General features: G+C 53.8%; 7 protein-coding genes across 7 annotated transcripts; 4 read left to right on the top strand and 3 right to left on the bottom strand.

The window, feature by feature from the left end:
* Positions 1 to 1,886: 1,886 nt before the first annotated feature.
* J7T55_001061 (casein kinase i) lies at positions 1,887 to 3,503 on the bottom strand (the record flags this gene model as incomplete). Its single annotated transcript, XM_053140340.1, has 4 exons — positions 1,887 to 2,939; positions 3,020 to 3,168; positions 3,221 to 3,290; positions 3,375 to 3,503. The coding sequence occupies 4 exons, from the start codon at positions 3,501 to 3,503 to the stop codon at positions 1,887 to 1,889; spliced, it is 1,401 nt and encodes a 466-aa protein (XP_052996708.1).
* Positions 3,504 to 6,476: 2,973 nt separating this feature from the next.
* J7T55_001060 (uncharacterized protein) lies at positions 6,477 to 7,424 on the top strand (the record flags this gene model as incomplete). The annotated part of the gene is made up of 2 exons (XM_053140339.1): positions 6,477 to 6,710; positions 7,287 to 7,424. 2 exons carry the CDS (start codon positions 6,477 to 6,479, stop codon positions 7,422 to 7,424), a joined length of 372 nt encoding a protein of 123 aa, XP_052996707.1.
* A 1,111-nt stretch (positions 7,425 to 8,535) lies between these two features.
* Positions 8,536 to 12,920, bottom strand: J7T55_001059 (nuclear pore complex subunit; the record flags this gene model as incomplete). Its single annotated transcript, XM_053140338.1, has 4 exons — positions 8,536 to 8,894; positions 8,962 to 12,354; positions 12,410 to 12,479; positions 12,570 to 12,920. The coding sequence occupies 4 exons, from the start codon at positions 12,918 to 12,920 to the stop codon at positions 8,536 to 8,538; spliced, it is 4,173 nt and encodes a 1,390-aa protein (XP_052996706.1).
* A 371-nt stretch (positions 12,921 to 13,291) lies between these two features.
* On the top strand, positions 13,292 to 13,650 carry J7T55_001058 (uncharacterized protein; the record flags this gene model as incomplete). The annotated part of the gene is made up of 2 exons (XM_053140336.1): positions 13,292 to 13,402; positions 13,465 to 13,650. The coding sequence occupies 2 exons, from the start codon at positions 13,292 to 13,294 to the stop codon at positions 13,648 to 13,650; spliced, it is 297 nt and encodes a 98-aa protein (XP_052996705.1).
* A 434-nt stretch (positions 13,651 to 14,084) lies between these two features.
* J7T55_001057 (mitochondrial ATPase) lies at positions 14,085 to 16,082 on the top strand (the record flags this gene model as incomplete). Its single annotated transcript, XM_053140335.1, has 1 exon — positions 14,085 to 16,082. The coding sequence occupies one exon, from the start codon at positions 14,085 to 14,087 to the stop codon at positions 16,080 to 16,082; it is 1,998 nt and encodes a 665-aa protein (XP_052996704.1).
* A 544-nt stretch (positions 16,083 to 16,626) lies between these two features.
* On the top strand, positions 16,627 to 18,000 carry J7T55_001056 (uncharacterized protein; the record flags this gene model as incomplete). The annotated part of the gene is made up of 1 exon (XM_053140334.1): positions 16,627 to 18,000. The coding sequence occupies one exon, from the start codon at positions 16,627 to 16,629 to the stop codon at positions 17,998 to 18,000; it is 1,374 nt and encodes a 457-aa protein (XP_052996703.1).
* A 4,093-nt stretch (positions 18,001 to 22,093) lies between these two features.
* J7T55_001055 (daptor complexes medium subunit family protein) lies at positions 22,094 to 23,692 on the bottom strand (the record flags this gene model as incomplete). Its single annotated transcript, XM_053140333.1, has 1 exon — positions 22,094 to 23,692. The coding sequence occupies one exon, from the start codon at positions 23,690 to 23,692 to the stop codon at positions 22,094 to 22,096; it is 1,599 nt and encodes a 532-aa protein (XP_052996702.1).
* Between the last annotated feature and the right edge of the window lie 503 nt (positions 23,693 to 24,195).

The raw sequence follows: 24,195 nt of genomic DNA, 5'->3' as shown, positions 1-24,195 counted from the left end.
TGGATGGACCCGGATGCTGGGAGTATATTTTTCGAGTTATATAGGCAAGTACGCCAACATGATAGGTCAGTGGACACATACGTCTCCGCATATATAAATACTAGGGGTTTGAGATGCCCTCAAGTTGGTGTTGGAAGAGATACTTGGCCAACCATTCTGACTGGGGCTTACGGTAGGTCCAGTCGTGAGCTGCCCTGCAATTCCGTGCGACGAACCAGCAGATACATCTCGCAGCTTTTCCATCTTAAGAGCTTCCCGTTGCTTGACAAGTTCCTTGACAGATGCTACATTCAGAGCCCACATAGCGACGTAAAATTCACGATGGCGAAGATCATCCAACTCTGTTCCCTGTTGATCAACCAAATAACATCATTTTGGGTCCCGCGTGTCATCTCAGACGTCCATGAGTGGTTCTCACCCGCCCTGTCCGATATCAATTTCCAATCACAAATCGGCTTGGAATGAGATTGACTTGACCACTCCTCCCTCGTTTCCTCCAGACAATATGCTAACGTCGGGTCTTGATAAAGCTCAGGGGGTGCTATAGGCACAGCATGCTCCATCACATACAAAGGACGAGGACGCTAGAAATGTTCGCTGTCAACCAGAGCGACGTAGGGCTGACATACAGAATGGGGCAAATCGCTGCGGTCTTGTGTTTTGCGAAGCTACTTGAAACGCGGCCGGCACAAAGCGGTGGCCAGCAACCCAGTCTTGATGGGAACTCAGAAGTTGCCTCCGAGGTAGTTGGCTGCCTCAAACACGGCCAGCAGCCAGTCCATGCCCGCCTGCCAGGGCCAACCACAAACAAGCACGATTCTCGAGGTCATTGGGATCTGGATTTGAGCACGCACGGGTTGCCTCATCACCTTTTGTCAAGTGCTTTACATAGATTCCTATTGTCTTTTTTTTCATCTACAACCACTTCCCCTACCACTCACTCTCCTCCCTGCATTTGCCTGCCTCCATCTTTGCCCCTTCCGTACTACTGCATCGAACAATAAATGAGAAGAGAAACAGTATTAAAGTGACAACTCCTTATGCTAGTCCAGACTCCGCCAGCAATGAAATAGAAAAACCCCAAAGTTCACCTCCATCACCACCGAGATGGGCCGCCGATCGCTCTTGCAATCGTATCTTCTGCGCCGAGGCTGGACTGCCCTCTACACTCTAGCTCTCCGTCGCCGCAACAAACTTCGCTCAACGTCGTGTCATGAAAACTGCCCGAGTATGATATACAAAAGCAAACCCGAAAACAGTAGATCAAGGCCGTCTCCACAGCCCAGTTTGTGGATTTCTTTTGTTGCTTTTACAAGAATATTCGTCGACGCTGTGGTCACACGCCAATGTGGATGACAAAAGCCGTGTGTTGAATACATAAAAGCTGGCCAGAACGAAATGGGCTTGAGTGGTGAGAATCGTCAAGCCGATGGCCACAAGCTCCAGTCGGAGGGGCCGTGTATGTCCTTCGCTCGTTGAGTGCACCCCGTAAGCCCCGTCGGACTTGGGATGAGCAGACATCAAAGCTGCGCTCGATTGGGCGATAACGCTGGCCGGTTTCATGGGGTCGCCGGTGGATACACGTTCGTAAGGTGGGAAAACTGATTAGGATGAGACCACAAGGTCTCAAATGCGTATATGAGAAAACCGGGATATGAGCGAGCGTAAAGTCATGAGTATGCCTCTATAACCGAGAAAATCCGGGACATTTCGAAGATGAATTCCCCTTTCGATGGCCGTCTAAACATCCAGCAGGAACCATCCCCCGCAGCCAGACAGGCAGGCGCCCATTGCTATCTGCGCCAGGATGAGTCGATTCAGATTACAATTATCGTAGAGCTTGAGACTGAGACGGACCGTAGGAAAAGCAGTCAGAAATCAGGTGCCTAGCCACAGCAGATAGCCTTCACGAATTTCTGGAAGCCTGTCGGCTGCGCAGGCTCAGGTTGCCTTCCAGGAGTTGTTGGTGTGGACTGGTTCATTGCCTGTGTCGAGGTCATCGGTTTCGGCAGGTTCTGGGCGCTGGCCTGGAACTGGGCCTGAGTAGAGCCTGTAGGGGTTGCCATGTCCCGAAGACCCCCGACTCCGGCCCGGTTCTGCATCATCAAGCGGTCTGGGGCGTTTCGCCGGTCTCCCTTGGGGCTCTGTTTGATCGGCGAGGGAGGCGGCGGTTGCGCGGCGTTTAAACGATCCATCGTCAGGCGTGCCCGAGGGTCGGACATGTGAGCCGTCGTGTTGCCACCCCGCGAGTGGTCGTGGATGGCCATATTGGAAGGACCTGGTCTCTGGTCAGGATTGTGCAGTGCACCGGGTCGGTTCCACTCGCCCTTCCTTGCGTTGCCTCTTTGCAAGATGAAATCCCAATCATACTTGTTGTCCGACTCGTCGATGTTGTGCTCTCTAGCCACTTCGGTGAAGAGGCCTCTGAGGGCGTCGTAGTCAGGTGTGTCCTCGAAGCCCATTTTCCGAACTTCGTCGAGGTACTTGAAAAATTGTGGGGGGTATTGCTCGATCACCACTTTGTGTTCCTGGTCCCAGAGTTTACAGAGGTCCTCTTCAATGTCTGTTTTCTGCTTCTTCTCCCCAATCTTCTCATATTTCTGCTTGTTAGTCGCAGCCTTCAGACCTTGCCAGGGGAGCGATCCTCGCAGGAAGTAAAAGAACACATGGCCGAGTGCTTCGAGGTCGTCACGCCTCGACTGTTCCCGTCCAAGATGGGTGTTGACGCTCATATATCGTGCGGTACCAGATAAGGATTTGCGCTCTCGGTAGGGGATGTGTTGCTTTGTCTTAGGATCCCGATACTGCTTGGCCATACCGAAGTCGACGACATGGACGACATTCTCGCCCTTGCTACCAATCTTGCCGATCAGGAAGTTGTCAGGCTTGATGTCTCGGTAGATGAGGTTCTTTTCGTGGATAGTTTGAACGCGAGAGAGCTACAATGAACAGTCAGCACATGTCAAGAGCGCAACTGCGCAAAAGGTCAGCCAAGAACCGTCGGCTGAGAGCCGCTCACCATCTGCTTTGCCACCATAACGACGGTCTTCAAAGAGAATTTCCGCTGACAGTGGTCGAACAGATCCTCTAACGATGGCCCCAATAGGTCAATTACGAGGATGTTGTGCAGTCCTTCTTGACCGAAGTAGTACACGTTGGGAATGCCGGCTAGTTAGACGGGTTAGCCTGCGCACCGGCGACCAAGATCGAAATGACTTACGGCACCCGACGAGGATCTTGTATGTCCTGTACTCATCACGCAACTGAGGAGCATCGCTCTTCCTTGGTTCCTGGCGCGCGCAAGGTTAGTGTATGGCCACCTGGGTGGACGACGGGTCTGACGGCGATTGAACGCAGCCGCATAACCAACATACAAATTTTATGGCAACTTGTTGATTGTTCAACAAGTTCGTTCCCTCAAAAATGACACCAAAGGAACCCTCGCCAATCTTCTTCCCAACTCTGTAGTGCACGCCGACGACGTTCGATGAAGAGGAGGCCATCTTGACAGAGAGACCAATCCTCTAGGACGCGAGAAAGGGCGTGAGACGGTATGAAGGACGTTTCGATTCGAGAGATGGAATCGAAAGGGGTGGCCGATACCGAGTGGTGATTTTCGGCTGGGTAATTACCAGCGGGCCCCGGGGGTTGGGGGGAAGGGCCTAGTTGAAGCGAAAAGGGGCGGTCAGCAGGGCAACGCCGCTCATTTTCCGACGACCGAAGGACAGCAGAGGCGGCACGGAGGCTTCAGAGACGGCTCGGCGTGGCCTCAATTGCCATGGGAAGCAGGATCAGGGTCGTGAAGGCGACAGTTGAAGGATGTGGAGATGGGAAAACAGAGCGAAGCATGAGCAAAAGCCAGGTGAGGAATGGGTGGTGTGGTAACAAATGGGGAAACCTTGAGTCTGGGCACTAGGGATGGAAGAGAGAGAGAGGGCTGCCTGCTGATTGTTGCCGATGGCCTGGGCCGGGGGGCACGCGAGTCACACACAGTTCGCGCCGTACGTACCTTTTCTGGGGTCCAGCAGGACCTAACGGCCGACCTGACCAGTTGGATGGGGGAGACCTGACAGGAGGCGAAGCTGGCGTTGCCCGCAGATTGGTTGTCGCCAGGAGAATTGCCCGATGTACGGACAAAAGGTCACTGGACGGGCCTGGCTCGTACTTTGGAGGATAGATACAAACTACCCGTGTTTGCCTATAGTGTCGCCACGGGATAGGGGGAGGGACAGGATCAGGATCAGGATCAGGCTCTATAATGCTGACATAGATAGGTTGAATCGAGGATCCTCTGCAGGTCAAATGGCGACTTATCGACAGCTACAATTGAGCCGCAAAGAAAGGGATTGTCGTGTGCGGTACGGTAGCAGGTGGTCGACAGACGGGCGAGGGAAGCGGGCGGAGGTATCGCGGAATGGATTGTCGCCCTTTTGGGTCGGGAGCCGATGGGCAAGTGCAGGCGGGCAGGTCTTAGTGACGACTATCTGCCGCTATTCCTTGCCTTGCTGGGTGACCGTCCCTTGAACCCTGCTTCTGCTTCTGCTTCTGGTTTGAGGAGGAGGAAGAAGAAGGAGAAGAAGGTTGCCTCGATGTTGGCTGGCCTTGGCGTGGAAGCTGGCCTTGCTGGCTGATGAGCTGGCTGAGCAGGCTGGGCTTCTTCCAATGGCTGGGCTGGGCTGGGCTGGCGGGCTGCTGAGCTGAAGTCAATCGGGGGCGCGTTGTAACTTGTGGAGAGAGGGAGAGAGGGAAAAAAGAGGGAAGAGGACTGCAGGAGGTTGCAAGGAACGAACGACAAACCAACGAAACCATTGGACACGACAGGAGAGACACAGACCACAGCCACGACACGACAGGTACGGGGTTGCCATCGACAGGCTGACAGCCAGGCAATGCCAGGCAATGCCAGGCGAGCTGGCTGGAGAGATTGGAAGGCTCGACCCGCAAAGGAGCAGAACGGTCGGGCCACATTTGGGTGGGTACAAAGCACAAGCACCTACCACAGTAGCATGCCTAGGGGCTGGAGAGCACCACCCTCTGCGTCGTAGCTCGCAGCTGCTACGTACCGTTTGGGCCTGCAGGCCGGTCGCTCACTCAACCATTGGAGCCGGGTCCAACAGGGGCCAGGGGACAGGGAACAGGGGCCAGGGGCTAGGGGGGTCCAGGGTTGCAAAGGGGGGTCGGGATGTGTAGGTACTGGAGAGTCTACCTTGGTACAGGGGACCACCAGCCAGCGACCCATCCATGCACTAGCACACATCGCGTCGGCATTGGCTGGAAGATTGCTAAGAGATTCTCGCCAGTTTTGTTTGTGTACCTAGTACTCAAACTCAGCACGGCCGTCCCGCCCGTCCACAGTCTCCCCCCAGTCCCAGCAAAATGAAGAGGCGAAAGGGAACGCGCTGCAGTACGTGTTTGGGTCTCTCAATATCCCTCAGCTCGACAACCAACGACGGGCCCTCGGAGCATAGGGGAAAAGGAGGTCGTGGTACGGAGCTGTCATGCAACAATGCTGACCAGATAGATACACAAAGTGGCAAAGAAGTATGTATGGATGTATGATGTACATACATATAAATATATATATATATACTCACAGACAGCCAACATCATCTGGACAGCTCACTCTCAGGGTCCTCACCCAGCCTCGGGCGTGTACCGTGTGTGCATATGCAGGCGGTTGTGCCTCTGCATTCTTGCCAGTGGATATACGTGTACTCCCTGGCCAAGCTCTGCCACCTAATCTAGGAATCTGCACATAAGAGGAGAAAAAGGTCAGCAAGCAGCGCCCAGCAAACAGTATAAGCTTTGCCCTAGACCACGATCGCCATCTTCGTCAGCACTACGCTATGCTGTGCTGAACTCGGGTCGACAGCCGCATCTCGCATCAACAAGCTCGAGTGCTGAAGCCGGCTACCAAACAGCCCGACTCAGAAAGCAGAGCAGCCCCCTTCTGCGCCCGGGTCGCCGGCTGATGGAACGCGGAGCCTCCTTTTAGCTTGCCCGCCGACGAAGACAGGGCGTCGCTCCTACAAACCACAAACAATTGCTTGAATCGTAGAGAAAGCTTCTTGTTAGTCGACCAGCTCCGCCGTGATCAACCACCGCCGACCTGTAGCAGGGTCAGCCGGGCAGGAGAATGGGCCGGCGGGAGGATGGCTGAAGGCTGATGACCCTCTCCGCCTTGGCCGACTTCCGGCCCTGCATTGGGGGGAATAGATAATACAACCCTACAGAGACGAGACAAGCGAGACCAAGCGTGCACATGCCCACACACACACACATACACACATCCACACAGGTCGCCGGCAATTGCCAGGCGACAGACGTGCTGTGATGTGGCGGCATCCGCCTCTGCATTGCCCGTCTTTCAACGGGGCGGGCTCTTGGCCGCCGATCCTGTTTCTCACGTCACACGGCATCGCATCGTTGTTGCCAGGCGTTGCCAGGCGCTCTCGCTCTCGCTGATCCAACCGGAAATGCGAAGCCCTTCAGGTGCTTCTGCCCAGCAGATGAGCTCATTCTACAACAGCAGGCTCGCAGGCTCGCGGAGAAAAGGCCTGCCAATCGAGACCCGCAGTTCCCCAGCTGCATCCCAGGACCCGGCCCTGCTGGATGCGACCGCAATCTTGATTGACCCCAGGGATCCTCCGAGGAGAGATGGGCACTGGATTCGAGCTGGACATTGCATCAATGCCATCTTTTTCATGTCCGTTCGTGACCGCCCGCCCGTGGGCTATATAACCACCAATATGAGTTGTTTGTTTCAATAACGGACGCCGTGCCTCGGATGCCTGACGTAGGCGCATGCGTGCTCGGGCTTGACTGTCCTCAGCTTGGCGGTTTCTGAATCCCAGTGAGCAAGGCTTAATATATTGCTCTTTTTTGAGGCTCGCTTAGCAGCCGCAGGGATGGTGCCGTCCGCGGCCGACCGACATCCTCCGGCGGCTAAGTGCGAACCGCCTCCATTGGGCTGCCCGTCTGCGGCGTGCCTAGGGTTATTCGCCAGCCGCGCTGCTAGACGACATGCGAGGTTTGGCACCACGGCGGCAGGAACGAAGCGAAAGCTCGACGAACATGCACCGAGCCAATCTTGGGATCCCAACGGGCGGTATCGGCCGCTTGCCGTGCAGTAAGGCTCTTGAGGGGGGAAAAAAGTAACATGGAGCCCCAAACCACCCATATGCTATTGGTCTGTGCCACGGCTTCCAGATTAACTTGACGCGTGCAAAGGATGGAGCTTCGTCTCGCTGCAATCAAAGTGTTTCCGACTTGATTGGTATCTGCAGTCTCGACCTCCACAAAGCCCCGTACTGTCGCGATTCTCGAACTCGACCGTACCAGGTCGTTTACACCTGCCGGCCGAGGTCCTGACACCGATCGTCGAGGAGGTCTGCATCACAGCGGAGCTTGACAACCTGGGCTAGACTGTGATAGTGGAGTTCGAGTGCCCACTCAGGAATTTTCTGTGAATGGGTGTGAGGACTGCTATCCATTCTGGAATGTCCTGGGCAATGTCGAGGCAGTGCCGTTATCGCGGAAGCCGCTCACAGTGAGTTGGCATTTTGTCTTGTGCTGCCACAATGGGGGGCAGAACACGTTTTCGACGATCGAATTGCAAGAATATGGCACCATCGTGATGAGTTCGAAGCCTCCATCACGCAGCGATTCAGGGATCAGAGTTTCGGCAGGGTTGTCTCGGACTCGTTCCTCCATGGATATGGAATTCATTGTCATTGCTGCCCTTGTGTTTTTTTTTATGACAACGAGCGACGTGAGAGCTTATAGCAGGCAGCTTTTCTCCCCCAGAATCTGACAGAAGTACCAGCGCATTTATATTCTTATTTCGAGTTGTCAACGGGAAGAAGGTATATGTCGGGACAAAGACAGTGATCCAGGATATCGCAGTAGGCCCGCTTCCGACTCATAGCTATCCAGGGGGATCTAAGACGTCTCTGAAGAGCATGGCTCGTGAACACTGTAGCATAATTAAAGTCGAACCGCCAGCCCCCGAATGGGACAGTAAATGTTCTGCGGCGAAAGAGTTCACTGCTGTCTAGTTCAGAGGTTGAATTGGCTGTCAAGCATCTGGATGGTTCACTCATTCTTAGTTAGAACCTCACCAAGACTACGCAAGTATGAAAATATGAACCTAGCCTAAGGAAGGTTGTATCTGTTCTGCTCTGTTCTTCTCTTGCTATGCTTTTTGTTCCGACATCTGCCGTCTCCCAGAATTACCCGCCCCGCCAGTCAGGGGCAGTGGAAAAGCGAATGATATATAGACACGGACCGGTAATACACCTATTTGCCCCCAAACCCTTGCCCGCCCCATCCCTTTTTTTGCCTTGTAAGAGTAAAGAAGAGTAAAACGCAACCATGTACGCCCACAGAACAGACTGAACCTTATCCGAGCTGCAATGTCTGCCTGTATGATGATCAAGAAACAAAGGGGAGGGAGTAGCCTCAAGTGAGCCCATGAGGAACCCGATAACAAAAGTCCTGAGCTGACGTTCCTCGGCGGCCACACCGAATGATCCTCTACTCCTCATCGTCGTCTGCCTCCACGCTCTCCACCACGTGCCCGTTGCCTTGCCCGTTCACCTTGGCCAGGGCCATGGGGCCCCCATTCGCGCCATTCGCAGTCACCGCGTCCAGGTCCTCCATCACCTCCCTCTTGGCCGACTCCCACGCCGCCTTGGCCCAGCGTGAGAGCTGGTTCTTCTCAATGTATTTCTTCAGCTGCGTATCCTCCCACCGCATGGCCTCGGCACGCTTCTCCAGCAGACCCGGATCGTCGTCCTCCCACCTAAGGACTTCGACGTTGGGGTCTGTGTAAACACCCTGGCTGGCTTCTGGAGAGAGAATGTAGTCGGTCTCTATGTTATCTTGTTTAAGTTCTAAGAAGCACGGTTAGCCTTGCGAAACTAAACAAATTGAAATGATAGAATTTGACAGGGAGCTTACGGTGTTGATGGCATGCGACCATAGTGCAGTAGGGCTGCGTCTCGACCAGCTTACTGAGAACAGCTTGATCGCTCATGTTCTCGGTGTAATTGACCTTGGTCCAATCGTCGCGAATGTAACACCGTCTCCAGATGAGCCTCCTGGCATCCTCCCTTTGTTTGCCCTTTATGCCAAGTTCGGCCACTCGAAGTGCTTGGAAGAACAAGAAACCAGGCTCAACACCATAGTCATCAACTCGAATCAGGGTCAGGAGATTGATGAGGCTAAGTGGCTGCAAGGCTTTGTGAGTGACAAGCTGGAAGAGATCCTCCTGCAGATCATCCGACAGCACCTTATACTTCTTCGGAATTTTGGGCGAGAAAGTTTGCATGGCGAGCTCGACCGCTGCAACGTCGTCAACAGCGTCTTGAAAGGCTGGAACCACCACCTGGTAGATTTGGTCTTGGATTCGAACAATCTCGAGGTCATTCTCAACCTGCGCCAGCTGATTGTCACACCTGGCGGCTTTGCTGCGGACCAGAGCCGAGTTTCCATCAGTCTCAGCACCGGCTCCTTCCGCCAGAAGTGTCAATTTGCCCAGGCTCAGCTCAATCTTTTTGTTCCACACCTGGTCTTCCGCCTGGCCCACACCGATGAGAGTCTTGGCGGCCGAATCCAGATCGTGTTCGCGCTCGATGTCGTTTATCCAAGAGATCTTGCCGAGGCGATCGTCGTTCCTTAGGAACATAGTAGCGAACCCTTTCTTATCAGAGCCTGCAAACTCCAGCACCATCTGGATGCCACCATAAGCAAGCAAGAGTCTGTACGCTTCAAAAGCGAAGCTCGCACCGTAAGTATCCATGTACTTAGTGAACAGGCGTTTCTTCTCATCCAGTTTGGCGTTGATCTCCACAAGCCTCCGGGCTTCAATACCACGCACTCTGGCTTGACTGCGCAGCTCCTTAATCTGGCCAACAACCAATTCTGCGAGGGCCCTGAGGCTGACATATTTCTCGGCAAGCCGGAGCGCATCATCCCAGAGCCCGTAGTTCTTGAGCTTCAGAATCAGGTCACTCAGATCAGCAAGGATCGACTTGCATTTCTCGCAAAAAATCAAGGCTTCCTCGTCGCCATTTGGTTCAGCCCAGCTGACTGATTCAGTCAGAGTCACAATGAGCTGGTCTGCCAAACTAGGCATCATATTTCGAAGTGACTCGATTAGGCTCGACGATGGAGATCCCGAGACAGTCTGAGGGGGGTAATAAGTATCGAGCCACATCTGGCAAAGTTGATTGAGGCGAAAGAGGTTATTGGTGACAAAAGCGGTCGACGTCCAGAATACGGGCAGGCCGAGGTAGTCAGCCTGGTTTTTCAAGATGCCGTTTTCGACATTTTCATCTCCAAGGCCGTAGAAATCGAGATTGCGTTGGCGATACTCAAGAGCGCCGTGAAGGATCTCGTAGAACACGTGTACACCTTCATAAAGGAAGCGCGTCAGAGCCGGGTCGTCCGCCAGATGCTCTTTATGATAATGCTTGATCATTTGGTATGTCCAGGGCACAAAGATCTCCATTCGGCCAGTGTCATTGACAAACCACGTGCGAGCCCGATCGAGCTCTCCAACATTGCGATCGGGGTTCTTCTTGTCTTCCTCGGCGATGCACTCGATGACTTCAGAGACAACAGTCTTCCTGTCGTTATTAGGTCTCTCGCTCAAGAAAGTCTCGTGCAATTTCCACAACTCCCGTGCCATATTCAGTTTCTCGGCGTTGGAAAGTAGTTGCCATTTGGTGCGACGATCGAGTTTGACTTTTTGCGCGTTCAAGTGAGACATGAGTTTGTCGAGATAGCTGCCGCGCTGTCGCAGGTTGAGCTCTATCGAAGCAGGTAGGGCTGTGAGGACAGATGTATTTGAGGCAAGAATATCATTCGACAACTCCAGAGCTGCCTCACCAATTTCCGCATCAGAGAACGGCATTTCTCTCCGGCCCTCGAATACCAAAGGATTGTCGTCCTTGAGTCCAAAGATGACGGCCTGGTCCAGCTTGTTTCTCGCAGTCACCTCGGGCGGCTTTTCGCTGGCGAACTTGTCAATGTCTGTGAGTGCGACTCGAACAATACCCACGCCGCGGATCATGAGTACCACTGTCGGATTCTTGATCTTCACGCGGTGAGACCTCGGAGCCTCAAGCTCCTGACCTGGGCCCAAAGGCTCTTCCACCCCTGAGCCAACTATCTCGAGTGATTCCTCATTCCGCAGATCGACCACATCTTCGTAAGTGGCTGGCAGGACGTGATTCTCTCCTTGTATTTGTGAGTCTGGTGTTTCAGGCGGCGCCGCTATGGATGCCATCACAACAGCACGGTCGAATACAATGAAGGCCACCAGACCTGGTCTCGGCAGACAGAGTCGTGTCCGCGCGGTAGCTGAAGGATTGACCGGGGTGGTGTACGAAGAGATGGTCCTGACCATCCCGACGTCCAAAGCTTCACCCCGGATGACGGTTTCAACAAGAGCATATTGCGATTGACGTTTGTTGCTGAGAGATACAAGGAGTAGTAGATGCTGAACGGAGTCATCGTCCACGGTCAGGGCTTGGCTCAGTCGGCTTGCATCGGTGTATTTCGTCTCAATACCCCGTGGGACGTATGTAAAGTCGACAACCTCGAAGTCCACGTTGCTTTGGATTGGGGGGAGGACTGATTGGAGTCCAGCCAGGATGGATTCACGCGCGTCGATATTAGCGATGATCTCGTGATGTCCAGCGCGTTGAACCCTCCACGCATGCAGCCGGCCAGCCTTGGTTGCCGCCACGACATTCTTGGGCCCAGGTCTGCTGGAGGGGTTGACTCTCACAGCTGCAATATCACCCCGTGAAACAGCTGACTTCAGGGCGTTGCGAATGCTGCCAAAGACGCTAGGCCAATGACCGGAGGACTGGCCCCATGTAGCCTGAAGAAATTGGATCGATATCGAAGGTTTGCCCTGGCCGTCGCGAACACTCAGATGTGCTAGTCGGCCACTGCTAAGCGAAAGAATGAAACCAGCGGTGTCGGCCTTTGTGATTTCGACGACGTGTTCCCCTCCAAACAGTCCTGGTACCGTGTCCTCGACGCCGTTCCTTTGTTGTCGAATGAAGTCGAGAGTCGCTGCGCTAGAAATGTGCTCCCAGAAAGAAACCTTGCCGCTGACGGGCATCACCACCACCAATCCGGGCTCTTCGGTAGGAGTTCCCGCGGAGACAAGCGACCCAAGGGGCAAAGGCTCGGTGGCATGTTTTGAGGGGTACGGCAGGGTAAAGGCAAATGTCTCGGGAGAGGGCGTGGACCCGGCATATTGCCAGACCAAGGCGTGGGTGTGGGTGAGGCAAAGACCGTAGCCGTTGGAAGCGTCGATGGCACCGTGTTGCCGACCTAGAAGCGGTCAGTCAGTCAAGCAATGCGGATGATGGAAGACCTAGCTACCCACCTGTAGAGTCTGCGCGGATTCTATCCGGAAGGGCTATCAACTTGCTCACGGTGTACGCGCTAGATCTTGCCTATGAAGGGACTCGAGGTCAGCGAAGGTCCGACTCCCGACGTCGTGGGACGCGTCGTGTCGGGTCTGTATGGTATTGAGGTTAACGCACTAGCTCAACACTACCGTCGCTCTTGCTTGTCCTCTCGGCCTGCTTGGGCTTCTTTGGCCTGACAGCAACTTCTCTCCGCACAGATCTCGTCGTCAAAGCCTGGGCGTTTTCAATGCCATCGGGATGGGAGGGCAGTCTTGCGATCTTATCGTTCTTGACCTCAAGCATCTCGGGAGGCTGCGCATTCTGGGGGTCTGGGTTGACGAAGGTGGAATCGGTCAGAGGACGCCGTTGCCGCTTGGCCTTTGGCTGTTGTGTCAGGCTGTTGTCGGAGCTGACAGGACGTTGCCTCCGTCGACTTCGAGTGGCCATGGCGGGGCCACCGGAGGTGTTTTGGTTCGGTGAAAACATGGCGGACGCGGACAACGGACGAGGGGCGGGTGTGATGCAGCTCGTGGCGTGCCGGTCAGTCGCAGTCGCAGTCGGAGTCGATCGATCGGGGCGGTCGCGCTGGTGGTTTGTTGCCAAGCAGGGCTGGTATGGGGATAGGGCGCTCTTGATGGCAAAGTCGATGCAGATGTGAAGGCTGGAATGGTCTATTCCATGACGATGAGGGGAAGTCTCGATCGCTGCGTGCAGGACGAGGGTGCTGATGCAGGCGAGGAGGATGGGGGGCCGCGCAGGCGATGTTGTGTAAATTCTTGGTTGGATGGACCGGCAGAATTGCGCTGCAGATGCTCACCACCAAAAGTTGTCGTCTGGCCCCAGGATACCAAGCCAGGATGGGTAAGGTTCAAGGCCAGCAAGGCAAGGACTCGAAGCTTCAGGCCAGGCACTGTTTCTGGGTGGTGCTGATGGTGCTGATGGCAACGAAGGGTGCACAACGCGCAGAGGTGATTGGGTCTTGTTGACTTGGGTCGAAAAATCACCAGTTGCTACTGGACCGTGCTTGCAGTCAGCTTTGCCCCGTTTCCACAACGCTAGACTCGAAACGTCGAGCAGCCCATGGGTCCATCCACACCGCCGCAGGGGTGAGAGCCCCACTCATGGTGTTGTTGCTGCTGCTGCTACAGAGCTCCAGAGCTGGAGCTGGCAGAGCTCAGCGAAAACAAAGGCACCTCAATTCCACTTCAAGGTCTAATCCATGGCAACCTCGCCGGCGACAGCTTCCATAACACACAATTCGTAGATCCATTGTCTCCCTTCACTTACACTCGGATGCCCCTAAACAATGCTGCCTGTCCTATTGTATGCCAAGGCTGCTCTGCTGTTATGGAGTCGGCCGTGTCTTTCTCGAACTGAGGCTAACGTGTGACATCATTTCGCCTGCAGAGCCTCACCAGTGGCTGATATCTCCAGATAGTGTCGGCTCAATGCCGAAGTCAAGTGCATCATCACCTCCGATATCGACTCGGTCCTCAACACCAACTTTCCTACACCTGTATCCGTGAACTTTCAGCGCTGCAGGTCTCATCGATGGCCGGCTGGGACATCAAGTCTATAACTCATAGAAATATTTCTTTGCTTTCTTTCTGATATATTTATGTACATGATTCTCTACGCATTTTGGAAATAATGAAGCGTCTCGGTACGGCTGTGACCATTACCGACCCGCTCGTGAAGTACAATGCGCTTCTGGCAACCGGCACTTTCCACCCTGATCCAGCTCAGCACCGTCTAGCCTATCATCTGCAAAAGCTATATCTTCGCTTAAAAGACTATCAACCGTCTACAGAGTACCGAACAAAGCTCCGCCAAATAACCCAGTCCATCGGTGGTGCCAGGGAAAATGAGACGGACCAGCTGGCAGTCTCAAGCCATCCCATCAGGCGTAATCCCCTTTTCGCCAGATTTTTCAGATCGACCGAGGGCCCGCGAGACAGTCTATCCCTGACACGCATCCTGACGAGCCATCAAGCTGCCGTCGATATCGACTCTCCTAGAGGGCTGTTCCTCTCCGGCGAGGTGGGCACTGGCAAGTCCATGTTATTAGACCTGCTGGCGGACGGTTTACCCACAAGCCGGAAGCGGCGATGGCATTTCAATACGTTCATGCTGTATGCATTTTCGAGACTCGAACACTTTCGAACAGCGCACCCCAGCATCACTCGCGAAGACAGAGAATGGTCCGTGCTATGGATGGCCAAAGAGATGATTGAGACGTCGCCCATTTTGTTCCTAGACGAATTTCAGCTCCCGGACCGAGCTGCGAGCAAGATTCTCAGTAACTTGTTCATCGCATTCTTTCAGCTTGGTGGCGTGCTGGTCGCATCATCCAATCGCATGCCTGATGAGCTCGAAAAAGCCACAGGGACTTACGGATCCCCACCGCCTACAGGTGGCCTGGTCCGTAGCTTTTTTGGCATGGGCGCTCAGAAACAGAGGGGAGAGCTATTTGGAAGCACGAGCGATTTTGCTGCCTTCTTGGAGGTCTTAAAGGCGAGGTGTGATTTTTGGCATATGGAAGGTGCACAGGACTGGCGGAGGCGAGACATACAGGAGCATCTTGGTCTGCAACAGAACCCAAACACAGAGCCCGGCTCTACCGTCTCCGGCCCCGCCTTGGACAACTCAGATTCCGGCCTTTTGCTCGTCCGGGACGAAATTGGCGACTCTACGACACCGCGGAAATATGCGCTAACGGTGGATGGCCCCGAAAGTTGGAATCAAATGGTACTTGAGGTCGTCAATAACCCGCTTATTTCGTCGATACCCTGGTCGTCAGCCACTTTGGTTGTATATGGTAGGCTGGTCAGCGTGCCCAGACAGTACCAAGGCATCGCAAACTGGGATTTCAACGAGTTGGTGCACAAATTTGGGCCAGCGGACTACGTTACACTGGCCTCGAACTATCATACATGGATTATTGACAAGGTACCCGTGTTGCCAGTGTCTATGAAGAACGAAGCACGCCGCTTCATCACACTCCTGGATGCGCTTTATGAGGCTCGTTGCAAGGTCCTTATTCGAGCCGAAGTCGGGCCCGACAACCTCTTCTTCCCGGAACAGAACCGGCGCAAATCTTCACGTTCCGGACTGACTACGATGACCCGTACGAAAACGACAAGCAAGAACGAATCGAGTGACCATGAAGACGCAACTTACTCCGAAACCATCTCTGAAGTCTACCAGGACTCTGCCGCCCCCTTCAGACCCAACATTTCGAGCTATAATGACGGCCCATCCCCTTCCGCCAACAAGGCCTCCAGCATCCATGCCGAGATTGACTCGGACTTCGGCATACTGGGACAGAAGGTCGACTTCGTGAACACGTCTGCATTCACAGGTGAGGACGAGCGATTTGCGTACAAAAGAGCAGCGAGTCGGCTGTGGGAAGTCTGCAGCGCGTCCTGGCATGCGCGTCCTGGGCCCCCGGAGGCCTGGTGGCAGCCTTTGCCCGCTGAGGCGCGGCACTGGGAGAGCAAGGAACCAACAAAGCCTCTTGACATGAGCTACGCGGCACAGAGCAAGACACCAGGGGACGTGTCTTGGGGACCCTCGGTGGACTTGGAGGAGCCAGCGGGGCTCTCAAGACTACGCGTTGATGAATTGAAGAACGGCAGAAATGAATGAGTGTCGTTCACATGAAGTCACTGCATCTTGACTTATTCGTCTCTTGAACATGGAGGCTTATACAACATCCAGTGTTTTTTCGAGCAAGTGTGCCCATGTAAGATGATTGGTGGTTCACGTCTTGAAAGGTTGAAACACCCTCTGTGGATCCTGTTCACCAGTCTCAGTATTCCCAAAGACGACGGTTTTGCGCGCCTAGGTAGGCAAAGTGCACTGCTCAAATGCAATCTTGAGCGCCTGAAAGCCAACGTCAGTTACATTAAAACAGACACTGTCAGTCAGGCTGGGGCGCCTGGTCGAAGCGGCCGTGGCACTAGCTGCGAACCCATATACCTGCAGCACTCCGGAGCACCACCCGCCGAGTCTATTTCAGGGGTTGGTTCCCCGCAACACCAAATGCCAGGTGACCTCAACCTCGACTTCATGATTGTGGGCCGCTCAAAATGAGACTTGTCTCCTTCCCTTACCACTGCATAGATTATGTCCAAGTATCAGATGGGCAGCTACCTTTCTTAATCCTACCAAAATGTGAGAGCAGTCCGCCATGATCGGCGACAAAACCATAAGGCCAAGGCAACGGCGGAGGCTGCGAGATATCCTCTGCTGCGCAGGGCTTGTCTTGATTATCTACTGTTTCTTCTTGGCTGGGCAAACGCCCAAAGGGAGCCAACATGGGACCTCCGCCATCTTCCAGGGCTCTCACGGCGGCCTGCATCCTCCAGAGCTTTTGAACAGCCTCTCCCTTACGACCTCACAATGCGAAGCCGCGTTCCCGAACCTAACCTGGTCCATCGACGACGTCGTCTCACAGGGACCCTTCACTCTTACCCCAAAGGCAGCACCGGTGTTAGGACGTATTGAAATGGGCCAGTTGCATGTCCTCAAATCTCAGCGCAAGAACGAGCTCTCAGACGAGATGCTCAACTCCCGCACCGCGTCGCTGCACCAGATCCACCGCGCCATGCTAACTGCACCGCCCTCCGAGCCCGTTCCGGACACGGTCTTCGCGCTGAATTTCCAGGACCAGCCGTTCGGCACGGCCTGGGCCTATTCAAGACAAGCCGATCCCAACTCGCGGCCCGGCTTCGACGACGGAAACGCTAATGCGCGGACGTTCCTGATGCCACACTTCTCCTTCTGGGCGTGGAAGCTGCCCTTCATCGGCTCCATGGGCAGGGCAGCCAAGGCCATCGCGGAGATCGAGACCAAGCTGCACCCGACGTTCAAGTCCAAGATCCCCAAGGCGGTGTGGCGCGGGACGACGTGGTTCAACAGCGTGCATAACCCGCGCCTGCGCGCCAACCTGCTCGCTGCGGCCAAGGACAAGCCCTGGGCGGACGTGGAGGCGCTGGTGTGGGACGGCGGCAAGGACGGCAAGGCCGGGCGGACGGCGACCAATAGCTTGCCCATCGAGGACTTCTGCAAGTACAGGTACATACTGCACACCGAGGGCGTCACGTACAGCGGGCGGTTTCAGTTCCTGCAGATGTGCGCGAGCGTGGTCATCACGCCGCCTATCGGCTGGATGCAGCATGTCACGCACCTGGTCCGGCCGGTGTTTTCGCACGCCCTGCCGGGGCTGGAGGGATCCTGGACCCCCGGTGCCATGACGAGCAGGTCATGGGCGGACGGTTATGGGCCCGAGGAAGCTAACATTGTGTTCGTGAAGCCGGACTGGTCGGACCTGGACGACGTGGTTGGCTGGCTGGAGGGCCACCCCGACGTGGCTGAGGGCATCGCGCGACGGCAGCGGAGCTTGTTCGCGGATGGGGGTTATTTCAGCCCTGCTGCTGAGGCGTGCTACTGGCGGGCGCTGATCCGGGGGTGGAGTGAGGTCGTGCGAGTCGATGAGGGCGAGCTGGCGGAGGTCGGACCGGGCCAGACTTTCGAGTCCTTCGTGTTGACGAATGGGGACTGAAAGACGGGCACACGGAAAGTTCGAGCTTTAAGTCAATTTCCACAGGATGGGGGTTCTGTTGGGGGTTCTGACCCGCTATCCCACCTTATCCTTCACATCGTGTGTTGGAAAGCCGAGACACTGAAAAAGAGAAGGCTTTGCAGATATGGCGTTATGACAGTGACTCACTGGCGGGTTCGATGCATTAAGAGGAGTCTTCAGATTATTGTGGTTTCTTCTTTATACACTTGCTTTGTCACGGGCGATTACACTCACCAATGTGCACTCGAGACTCCTTCCCGCCGAAGCTAACACATGCGTCAGGTCGTTCTGCTTGTTGCTTCTTCCATCCTGTAGCCTATGAATTGAGTTGAGATGACCATCCACCGTGGGAACGGTGTCTCGGAACCTTTAGATCTCCGGCCATCTGCAAGGACCCGGCCCCAATACCTTGGTCCCTCTTTCCTACCCCAGTTGGATCGCCAGAGAGGTTCCTGGGATCTCAATGAGTCTAATGGCGCCTTGCTCGGCATCTTGGCATGCACAAGTGATGGCGGGGATTTGAAGGGTGCGGGCGTGCGGCCCAGTCCTGCAAGGGATTCATCCTCTTCTGGGTCTGAGCCAATATCAATTGTAGTGACCAACGGGCGCACAGGAGTAAGTGAGTCACTGTGAGTGTTGTTACTAAGAAATGACCAAGGAATTGGCCAAGAAGTTCATCTGCACAGTTGGCCGACTTTGCGACCTCCAGCCTACCAGGCACCCGGAACCAAGAACACCACTTTTCATTCGTGTTTTCCCGTCGAGAGCCCAAAGCGTGTGACATTGTTCTAGCATATGCTGAGAATTGACAAAGCCTTTGCTTTCGTCTTCTCATTTGTCGAGGACCGCGGGCTGCTGGTGTTTACATAGGTCGAAGTTAGCGTGATATATTGCGGCGTAAGACTTGGACGGTTCTCAGCGCCGGCTCGGATCCGTCGGAATGGCTGGACGTCACTGTCAGCAAGAACTGCCTCGAAGGATTTGGCTGTACTGCTGACGTTGTACGATTGGGTGCCTCGTAGGATCTTTGAAGCCAGATTTCTAACATGCCTAGTGCAACTTTCCCGGAATCGACAGGTTGTCTCACCTGTCGCGGTTACACAGCATGTGTCGCCGAGAAGTCTTGCTGCTTTTTAAAGTCGTGAGCCGGGTCTGACTACTTGCCAACGTCTTCGTGAAATTCTCGCTGTCGTCTTTTGTGCATTCCTTATACACCTCTAAGGGTGCCTCTTGGTTCCACCTCGATATTCACCAGTGTGCCTTCAGGCAAGGCCGATGCGACCAACAACGAGCGGAGTCCACTGTCCCTCGTTCCCGGACAGACCTCACACTTGGCAATCATCCAACGAGAAATTTTATGAGAAGTGGACATGGCACCCTTAACGGAGGCTACATCGACGTCGACTGCTCTTGAACCAAGAGAGACCAGGTTCTATTACAACAACGGGGACTGCGGGGACAAAACTATCTACATATGTCGACCTGGAATAATCTTCGCGATAATCGGGTCTATTATCATTGGCGGCGCTGTTATTTTCTATACGCTTTACAGTATCAGCAAAAATCAGGTGAGTTCATGTTCTTGAGAATAGTAACCCCTTTTCTTGAAACAATGAAACGCGTCACGCGCCAATTTTGAGTGGCAATGTCTCGTCTCATCTATATATTTGTAGAGCTAATATAGATTTAATGAATGGAAGGAACTTATGGAGAAGCTGGGCCCTATTTTGAAAAGATTATTGCCTTGTTTTCATCCGCGAAAAAAGGGAAAAACACGCCGCCGTGCAAAAAGCAATCTAGAATTGACCACCGTGGACTTCGACGGCAAACCAGTCACCTCGGACCCGCCCAAAGACTCTGAAGCCACCGGGGATAGCCAAATAGCGTCGGCCTCAAATTCACGCCATGTGCATTTCAGCGGCCCCTCGTGAGCCATTAGCATAGCGTTCTCGGCGATCAAGCTTTATCAATCCCATTACAGCACTGCGAAATTCAAAGGAACATGCGCATCAGAAATGACCCGGACCCGGCAGCACTTCTGAGTGTCGCATGCCACCTGCAATCCCTTCGCGAAAACCAGAAAGGCGATGTGGACGTTGAGTCCAAACTTAGCCTGATGGATGATGGGATCCTCACCGTGACCAGCAAATGAAGGGATGCAGAGGTTTAACTAGACCGTAAAGAATTCCGTTGACAGACGTTGGATTTCGAAGTCTCAAAACTTCCTTTGCAGAAGGGAAACACAGAAGAGCTATGAAACGCTCATGCACAGGCGATCCTCACCGCGGTGTCACCATTGAGGTTTGAAGCATTGTGACTTTCCAGGCCATCCGTCAAACTGGATGCGAAGGGGAATATATGGTCACTACATGGGATTTGAGATGATGTTTGGCTATTGAGGGAACATATATAAATTTAGACACATCAATATCCAAGCAAAGCTTCGGTATAAGCCGGACGACTTGATCCACATATATGCAATTCGCGTAGAGGATTGCAGATAGGCGAGGTTCAAGAGATTCGGCTTTCCTCAATCTTGATTTAGAGCGAACGAAATATGAGATCGCGGTCACGCTGCGAATGTGTCGACAGACCCAGCCCGAGTAAATGCGTACAGAAAATTATTACTCACTATTTGTCTTTGTTGACAGTACTTTTTAACATGGATTGAATTTCGCACATTGCCTTAAGTGGACAGTGATAGTATCTGACTACTTAACGCTACATACAATTGCTAACGCTTGTATAATTACAAGTCTCATTACTTTTTGAGTCATCAATAAATGCCCAGGTAGCCCATGGATCTTCAATTGATCTAAAATCTTTTTGGGATCAATCAAATAAGTATATAGCAGTGAAGAGTGGCTTCTGCCAAACAAGCACAACGCCTCATCCCCAAAGTTCGGACACATTTGATAGGCACTATCCCCGTATCAACATTATGTTTCATGCATGCCATTCTGTCAATCTAATCGACGTCAAAGAATATCTCAACGAAGACCACAAGTTTTCAGAGCAGAGGGCATGTTGCTACTATTACATATGTCAGCTGCTATCGGAGATTGCTAACTACTCGTTACCTTTAGTACGCTTGATAGTTTGGAGCATCGACTCACCATGCAGATACACAAGTAGAATTGGTAAGACCTCCATCAGGACACGCATCGACACAGCTCATGTAACTATTCATCCACTGTGTCTCGCAGGCACTAATCTGCCGTGACATCGTGGGCGAGCCAGTCGGCAGCGCGGTTACGATCGTGGTGAGGAAAAGGGCGATGACGCCCTTGGGCTGTTCGAGTTGCATTCTCAACTATATAAAACTCTTGACTCAATGGAAAAAGATTTGTATGCCTCCCGGTCATCCAGGTAGGAGTTTGATAGTTGCCAAGGTGGGGTGCTTATTGTCTTGATGACCGGACTGACCGTCATGTATTTATACTCTTGAACAGGAACGGTCTGTCATCAAGTAATAACCAGGTATGTTGCAGTATTTGATATGCGCGTCGCCTTCCAATGATGCTGTGAACGAGTATTCTTCACACTCGCAAGCTCTCACATGCTGGAGTGGCTGACAGGCCTGGTCAGCCACGCCGTCAGCCATGTCGCCACTACCTGCCTACGATGCTGGCGTTGAAACCATGAGAACTTCATGTATGCAAAAGTTTGTCGTCAAGACGTTTTATGCTTGTGAAGTGCATCATTGAAAGGTTGCATGACCGTCGCTGATTGGGTTCCGAGTGCTCCTGATGTGGTGCGAGGCCGACTGAGTCACCATGCGACTCGCAGGGGCCCAACGCCGTAATTCTCCAATGACTTTTTGCGAGGATTACCTCGATACAAAGGTCTCAGACTCGGAATGCGGGAGCATTAAGCAGGCCAATCAAGTTGAGTCTAAAAGCCTACAATGACTACCCGTTGGCGATCCGGACCGAGGAGAAAAGAGAGGGAAGGACATTTGTGCGATGGTGATCCAGAATGGACACTCACTACTGGCTTCACAAGACAGGCCGTGGGGAGTGAAAATCCCTGGTTTACGTGTAGAATCGTCGTCCATGTACACAAGCCAGGCTCAGCACCGTATCTCCACACCTCCCTTGCTGACAGTCAAATACTTGACTCCCTTATAAGGCTTTACGCCCTCTCCCAGGCCCCTGCTCTTCCGGACATCCAGCAAGATGCTCTCTATCCTGATCCCACTTGGCACCCAGCCCTTCACGGAAAAGCTCACGGATGCTGAGCTCGGCATTAGGATTTTGTTCTGAGCGACTCGCTTGGCATCGCGATCGTCCTCCGAGCCTGCGCCAGCAGCCTTGTCTAGCTTCGCCCCAGCCGCCGTAGGCTCAGCTTGGTATGGCTCTTCGTAGGTGTAATCCATTGGTGCCTCCTGGTCGCCCTCGGCCAAGGGACCTGTGACCGTGCACTTCAAACCGAAGTATGTTATTCCTGCATTGAGCTCCTTGGACGGTATGTGCCATTGCAGCTCTCCGTCGCCCGGGTTGTACGTCGCGTCTCCCTTGGTCGGCCGGACATCAGGTAGATTTCTGACGTCCTCGGGTAGTGGCACTGTGATGACGAGGTCTTCAAGCGAAGGAGAAGCGGGCACTCCTTTGCTGGCGCCCCCCCTGCCAGGAGGTCCCGAGCTGGTTGGGGCGCCGAATATCTTGTTGATGTAGATCTTGACCTCAAAGTCCGACCCTGTTGGTCCGAGACCTGTCTTCATCTCAAGGTTTACCGGAAGCTTCAAACTGCTCGAGCTCAAGTTCCCGCTCTTGCCACTAGAGAATGGCAACAAGTCTACCTCGTAGCCCGCCAATATAAACCTCCCATCTGGTGGGATAAAGCTTATCACCCCAGGTTGTTCTTTCCACCTCGCTAGCCTCACACAGGGGTGGAACACCGGAAGCTCCATGACGCTACCGAGATTGTGCTTGCCCGAGGGGCTTGTAAGTGTCATATTGATGTCTGGAACCCCCGAAACCTTGCTGGTGAAGGCGATCGTGCCGTTGGCAAATGCGGCCAACGGCCTCCCGCTCGGCGCAAGAGTGACGTTGAGCGTCTCCACCACATCAGCGTATAGCTCGTTGCTAGTGTGCCTGACGTTGGCCCTCCTCCATGGCAACGACGGCGTTGTGTTCTGGAGCAGCGAAGGTGTGCCCAGGGCGGGGCTGGGTGATCGGCCGTATGCGCTCAGGTCCTTGACTTGGCCCGGCAGGGTGATGCTGCCCAACAGCTTGCCCATCCACCCTTCTACTTCGACCACATCTCGCAGGGCGTTCGGCTCGGTGGTGGCGACCATGCCGGCGTCGCACATCTCTGTGAGCAGCTGAGCGACGACATCATAGTTGGACTCGATTTTGTGGGATATAAGAGGGGCACCCAGGAACTCTTCGAAAGCATCGATGACGCGGTGGAGGAATTCGAGCACCAGGAGAGGTTCGACCTCGCCGGAGGTTGTCAAGAGGAACAGGAGATTTGAGTGGACGAGGGAGAAGACGAGGGTGGGCGGGTTGGTGTTCGGGAGGTAGATGAGGTTCGGCCGCGGCTGTGGGTGGGAGAGGTAGAGTGGGAGGAGGTGCGTCGAAGAAAGCGGCCGCGACGTATACGTGTGCGAGAGGACAGGCGAGTTGCGCTCATCGTAGATGTACAGCGCCTCTATCACACCGTCCATCTTGTCGTTGTTGTTGGAAGGGAGCTGGGTACTTAGACCACTGCACTAGACCACTGCACCCAGCTGTTGACGTTGGTGGGGCAGCATGTCAACGTAATGGCGTGGTCCCCCGGCAGGCAAGGTTGTTATGCTGTGGAACGATTGAATGCAATCGTTCCACAGCAAAATCACGCTAGCGACACACGTCTCTGTCCCTTTCAAGCAGTGTAGCCCCTCCTCTGCTGGTTTATCAGCCCCGTATATTATCACCAATATTTACAGGATATCAGTGCTTGTGGTGTCACATTTTGAAAATAGACATTTCAAGGTAGGTGAGGCTAAATTTGTTGAAAATATGTGAAGACAGTGTGTCCTTCTCCCTGACCTTGTTCTCGTACAAACGTTGGAACTTCTTCATGAGAAGAAGGTATTTAATTTTTATCGTGAGTCTGGAGCTGTGAGAATTGCAACTTGTCATTATGATTTTCGAGAATTCAGAAGTTATTGTTGAATGCTTCCACTTT

The sequence above is a fragment of the Diaporthe amygdali genome (assembly GCF_026229845.1).
Source record: "Diaporthe amygdali strain CAA958 chromosome Unknown NODE_6_length_1560011_cov_65_102424, whole genome shotgun sequence".
Lineage (NCBI taxonomy): Eukaryota > Fungi > Ascomycota > Sordariomycetes > Diaporthales > Diaporthaceae > Diaporthe > Diaporthe amygdali.
Note: the sequence above shows the minus strand (reverse complement) of the source record. Positions and strands in the feature narration are given on the sequence as shown.